This window comes from Myotis davidii, unplaced genomic scaffold (genome assembly GCF_000327345.1).
Source record: "Myotis davidii unplaced genomic scaffold, ASM32734v1 scaffold733, whole genome shotgun sequence".
NCBI lineage: Eukaryota > Metazoa > Chordata > Mammalia > Chiroptera > Vespertilionidae > Myotis > Myotis davidii.
Genome location: NW_006284956.1, coordinates 154,936 through 161,310, shown reverse-complemented (window position 1 = coordinate 161,310; position 6,375 = coordinate 154,936). Strand labels below are relative to the sequence as shown.

At 38.1% G+C, this 6,375-nt stretch overlaps 1 protein-coding gene across 2 annotated transcripts in view; it reads left to right on the top strand.

Moving 5' to 3' along the window:
- Window positions 1-3,344, top strand: part of GINS1 (GINS complex subunit 1 (Psf1 homolog)) — a 16,645-nt gene extending 13,301 nt beyond the window's left edge. Inside the window, exons 6-7 of one of the 2 annotated variants that reach the window (XM_006755237.2) lie at window positions 453-527; window positions 3,067-3,344. In XM_006755237.2, coding sequence (XP_006755300.1) covers window positions 453-527; window positions 3,067-3,135 — 144 coding nt within the window. In that variant the 3' untranslated portion in view covers window positions 3,136-3,344. Of the gene's footprint in view, window positions 1-439; window positions 528-3,066 lie in introns of both variants that reach the window. The other variant, XM_015558430.1, reaches the window with a different exon arrangement.
- The last annotated feature ends 3,031 nt before the right edge of the window (window positions 3,345-6,375 follow it).

The window sequence follows — 6,375 nt, the reverse complement described above, 5'->3', positions numbered from 1 at the left end:
AATTTTTTTTTTTTTTTTTTTTTTTTTAGTTTTATTCATTTCAAACGGCCGGATCCAGCCCACGGGCCGTAGTTTGCCCACGGCTGATCTAGAACATTCTCTTTTCTTTGTAAATATATATTTTAACTGCTTGGCAGTTCAGGATTTGCAGAGGGAAAAGAATGCAATGATGTCTCCCCCTTAGCAGCTCCCTGGGTTTCCTTGCTGTCGGCACAACACACACACACATACGTTTGGAGATTTAGCCATTCTTCTTCCTCTCCATCAAAACAGGACAGTTAGAACCACTAGCATTCCACATTAGGAGTATGAGGCTCAAGTACACAGAGACTATACAAACCAACAGAAAGCCCAATACTTTTACTTTGTGAGTATTTAGATAATCCTTATTTACTTTGTGGTCATTTCATATTAAAAAATAATTTAAATAAAACATCAGTTTTTCCTTTCAGGTGCGATGTCTAAAGGACTATGGAGAATTTGAAGTTGATGATGGTACTTCAGTTCTATTAAAAAAAAATAGCCAGGTATTTCTTGTCTAAAGATACTTTAAATCTTGTAAGAGTGTTGCATGATGGGAACGTTGAAAGCAGTAAAATAAACATCACCTTGTGATAACCATTTATAACTCAGCATTATGTTTAGGGTAAGACTATTTTTTATAAATATAAAGAAAGGTTGAGGGAAATGTTGCATATATTAAAAGGTTAATTAATTTCCTAGAATATTGCTTGTGTTTAACAGTAAGTCTTTTCCAGGGAAATGATCGCAATGGGCTTTATTCTAGTTAAGGCACTATGAAAATGTTGGATTTAGCGCCTTTGAATTATATTTTAATAGGTGATAAGCACTTATTTTTAGCTTGTACTTTACATTATAAACCCTAGTTCTTTAGCAAACAAATGATGAGATAGATCAAAATTTTCTAAGACTAAAACTTTGAAGTTGTAACTGAAATCAAATTTTTCCTTACAAAATAATCTTAACATTATTGTTTCCTTAGAAATCTTCAAGTTCACATTAGATTAATTTCACATTAGCTAAATTTATCCTATTTTTTGTAGTCACATTAATACAGGAGGAAAAATGATTTAATGAAAACCACTCTTTCTTTATCTTCCATCTTGTTATCAGCCGGTTAGTGTCTTTGCTTATGCCTGGAGCAAAAGCATGCTTCAGGTTTTGTGGATCTTGGACTAATTTCCTTAAGAGAGGGTGACTTGATCTCTTATTTTACAAATACCCTTAGAGCCTTGAGTAGTTTCCTAAAACAAAGATTGAATATTTTAAAGACAGATTTTCAGGGTACACTAAATAAAATCTCTTTGTTAAGGCAAAATTTCCTTCCCAGTGTCCTCCTGGAAGTAGGATACTAATGAATTGAATAATACTAGTGGATTAATATTAATACTGATAAATTAATGCTTTCATAAAAATCTGTATTTCTGGAGGACCCAGTGTGAAGCTCTGGTACACAAGAATAAAGCTTATCCTCATAAAGCAAAATATGAGAAAATGTCACTTTCCCCTAAACACTGTCCTGTGGTTGAATTTTTTTCTCAAACTTATGGTTGATCTTCCCACCAGTGTGCCCCGATGGTGGTGACTGCTCACTGGCAGGGAGTCCTGGGTGGGGCTGGGGCAGGTGGAAACCCAACCGAGCCCCTCGTCCTGCTCCTGTCTTAGCTGTTTTCTGTGTGGACCATGCAGAAGCCTTCCCCTCCGTGATGCTTGTAACTTAGTTTCTCAGTATTGCCCCACCCTTCATTATAAAAATGGGAACAAAATTTTAAAACGTAATCTACTATATAGTTGGTATTAAGGGGCTTCTAAAAATGTCTGACCACATCTAAAATCAGTTTCCTATGGAATCTGTCCATATCATATAAAATATTAATAGTGAGATATTTTCTTACCATACATCCATTTATGCTTATCAACATGGCAAACATTTATCTGTTTGTCTAGAAATCAGAACCCCTTCTTTTTAGAAGAAATTGGAATAACTTGTAAACAACTTCATATGTCACCCCTTTTTTTCTTTTGGGGTAGTGGTGGTGCTAGGCCCCCTTTTTCATATTATTCATTCTAAAGACTTTAATAATTCAGGAAACATGTTAGGTAAAAGTCCTTGGCCTGTGTGTTTTCATGACACGTTTGGAGGCATGTATTTGGTCATGGGTCTTGCATAAGACCTTTGAGTTAGTGAGGAGGAACCTTCAGGCACACAGTGCTGCTGAAATTACATTTTGCTCCCTTGAATAGTTTTGGTAATTTCTCCTACTGCCTTATTTCCTAAGGCTATTTGCTCTGTACTTTCTAATATTTTTCATTTTTACCAAAGTATGTCTTTCTTTGAGATTTCTTTGCTCACATGAGCTTGATTCCTGTTCCTCCTCACTCCAAAGTTTAGGAAATGTTTACTTCTGTTTTAACCCCGTGTGTTGAGAGGGAATCAAACAAGAAGACTCCTTTCCACTTCAGAATGAAAATCGGTGCCCTCTCAGGACACGGAGGACGAGCGTTAGCTGGCACTGGTGTCTTCACAACACAGTGTGTGAACAACACCTACTTCATAGGTTACAAATTCTTTTAATCCTTGAAAAGGACAAAGAGAAAAGTTGTCACTTGTTATTAGAATAAATGTTCAGACTCAAATCCTAGAAAAGGTTTAAAGGAAACGTGTCCTTGTTGTTCTTCCTAAGGAATTGTACAACTTGTCATCTGGTGCCTAAAAATCTCACTTACCTGGGTTTTCTGTGCATGAATTCAAAATGCAAACCCTAAGGAAAGTACCAACTAGAATTCAGAAGTCTTTACATTTAAATTAAACAAGCTATGAATTTGCTTATAAAATCAGAATTCAGTACAATTCTGCATACCATCAGTTTCAGTAGATGAAAACAGCAGATATGCTATAAGTTTAACTTTTAATTATATAACTGTTGGAATTTTATTTTTGAATTTGAATAATATATAATCAGTTGCCGCTTTTTAATGATGTAAAATGTAATTTAAAACTCTTTTACATTCATTTCTCTTTCTTTCCCCCACCTGTTCACTCAGCACTTTCTACCTCGATGGAAGTGTGAGCCGCTGATTAGACAAGGTGTTCTGGAGCACGTCCTGTGGTGACTTCCTTCCGTGGTACGAGGCTGTACCCAGGCACAAAACTTACACACTTCCTTCTCCCTTCCCTTATGCCCACCCACCTCTGGTTTTAAAGATTACAGACACTCGTTAATATAACCAGGAATACTCAGCTGAGAATGATTTGTTTTTATATTGTATAGGATTCTTTTTTGTAATCTGCATCTATAATTATAACATTCCTACAGTTACAATGTCTGTGTGTGTGGTTTTTTTCATGAAAGTAAATGTTTATTACACTCGAATCTTTTTTTTTTAATATATTTTTATTGATTTCAGAGAGGAAGGGAGAGAGAGAGAAACATTAATGATGAGAGAGAATCATTGATCGGCTGCCTCCTGCTCACCCCACACGGGGGATCGAGTCCACAACCCGGGCATGTGCCCTTGACTGGAATCGAACCCGTGACCCTTTTGTCCACAGACCGACGCTCTAGCCACTGTGCCAAACCAGCTAGGGCTACACTTGAATCTTTTAAACAATAAGAGTTACCCTTGGCTGTTCTGGGATAAAGTAGGCCCCTGTGCATCTTGTGTTGTTTCTGACAGTGTGCACTGTGTAAGCCAGGGGGCTGAGTTTCTGGAGTATGTGTTTTCAGGTTATGTGGGCAAGTAGAGATGGTGGTCTGTAAGTGTTTTCAGTCTATGTAACGTTTAATGACAACCGCCTGGCTATGGGGGAAGGAAGAAGTAAGGACACAGTGAATTTGCCCATTCCAGCAGTGATGGGTGGTCTGGCTCGTGCCTGCCTGTGAGCTTGTAGGGTGAGCACCAGTATTGCCACTTTGAAAAGGGAAATAGAAATTGGGGCTAGGAAAGAACCTTTGTACAGTGTTCCCCCAGACTCACATTGACAGAAAAGCCACACAAAGAGTTGGTCAGCTAACGGAAGGGCAGTTTCTGTTGTCTGATGAACTATGGATGGTAGGGGTTGGAGAGGCTCAGAGTGGTCCTGCCCGGTGGTCAGTGGCCTTGCCCCGCTAATCTCCTCCATTACCAGCCCAGTAACATGAAAGAGGCTTTCAAATGTAAAAGACTCAGAAGCCTGGTACCTGGTACGTACTATACATGCAGTTTCGTTTTTGTGTAAGGGAATGTTTCTGGCCAAAATCAAGTCAGAGAGGCTTTCCAAACTAGGGTGTGGATCTGTATGTTTTCATAATAGACCTATTTAGGTCAGTAGGCGCCCCTTTGCAGATTATTTTCATTGTTGAAAATGATTTCTCCCCATTGCTTTGGTAGCCAGATCAGATTTTCGGCTAAATTTCTGCTGATACAGAATAAGGAAAATTTTTCTAGTGAATGGGATCAGTAATGTTGACATTTTAACTGTGGGTCTGTAGTCACTTCACTCCTATATATTTACCCCCAGAGCACAGAGAACCATGTAGACAAGTGAGCCTCCTGTCTTTGTGTGGTCTCTCCATGTGGTTTTTTCCAGCAAGCTGGCTGGGCTTCCTACCTGGCAGCTCAGGACTCCCACGGTGCTAAGAGGATGGAAGTGGGCATTGTTAGAGTTCTGAAAGGCTAGGCCTGGTACTGGGCTAGCACCACTTCTGCTGCATTCCATCAGTGGGTATGTGTGATCACAGGATGCCCAGAAGAGTGAAGGGACTACATGAGCCACATGAAGGTGGGAACACTGAGTAGCTACCAGCTTTGGTGTCAGTGTCTGGTGTATAAAAGGAGTTATTTGTTCCTTTGCCTATTTTAAATAGAAATGTAATAGCTGTGTCGGCACAACTTGGCTCAGTGGATAGAGCTTCGGCCTTCGGACTGAAGGGTTCCGGGTTCGATTCCGGTCAAGGGCATGTGCCTGGGTTGCAGGCACATCCCCAGTGGGGGATGTGCAGGAGGCAGCTGATCGATGTTTCTCTCTCATCGATGTTTCTAACTCTCTATCTCTCTCCCTTCCTCTCTGTAAAAAATTCAATATATTTAAAAAAAAAGAATTGTAATAGCTTTAATAATGATAGAGCCATCTGGGTATGAACCTTGGGGATAGATGTTGATATTTGTTATGTATTTTTTCCAGTGTTAAAAGAACTGTGCGTTGTTGGCATAACCCCACTGGATTTGATTTATTAAAATTTTTATAATTTTTGTATCTATGTTCATGAGGGATATTGGTCTGAAATGTTCTTTTCTTGTCATGTCTATGAGTAACCCTGTCATGTAATGAGCTAGGAAATACTTCTTCCTCTTCAATTTTTTTGAAGAGTTTCGTAGACTTGATATTATGTCTTCCATAAATGTTTACTAGAATTCACATTTAAAACATCTGGGCCCGGAGTTTCTTTGTTGGAAGGTTAACCATAATTTCAATTTCTCTCATAGATATAGGGCTATTCAGCTTATTTTTCTAATTGATAATTTTCATCTGCTCCATTATATCTAAGTTATCGAATTAGTGCTGTTTATAATATTGTCAGATTTTTGTGATGATGTCCCTCCCATCCTGTTGTTGGTACATTTTTTTTCTCTTTATCATGATCATCCTGGTTAGGGGTTTACCAATTTAATATTAATGTTCTCAAAGAACCAGCCTTTGGTTTCATTGGCTTTTTCTGTTTTTTGTTTTGTTTTCTGTTGCAGGGACCAACAAACTTTTTCTGTATCTTAGACTTTGTAGGCCAGAGTCTCATGGTTGCTGCTGTAGCACAAAAGCAGGCAGAGACTATACATACATGAATGGGTGTAGTTGTGCCAATCAAACTTTATAAAAACAGGCTACAGGGCTGGGCTTGACCTATAAGCATGTAGTTTGCCAACCCCAGTTCTTCTATTCCTTAACTTCTACTGTGATCTTCATTATTTCCTTTCTTCTGATTACTTTGGGTTTAACTTGCTCTTCTTTTTTCAGTTATTTAAGGTGGAAGCTGAGGTCATTGATTTTGAGACCTTGCTTCTTTTCTAATACAAGTATTGAGTGCTATGAATTTTCCCTTAAGTAATGCTCCACCCCACAAAGTTTAGTATGTTGTATTTTTATTTTTATTCAGTTTGAAATATTTTCTGACTTTTATTTCTTCTTTGCTTTGTGTGTTATTTATCAGTGTGTTATTCATTTCTCAAATATTTAGGGATTTTCAAGATATCATTCTGGGCTTGATTTCCAATTTAATTTCATTGTGGTGAGAGAACATACTTTATATCACTTGAATCCTTTTCATTTTTTGAGACTTGTTTCAAGGCCCAGAATTTGGTCTAGTTTGGTAAATGTTC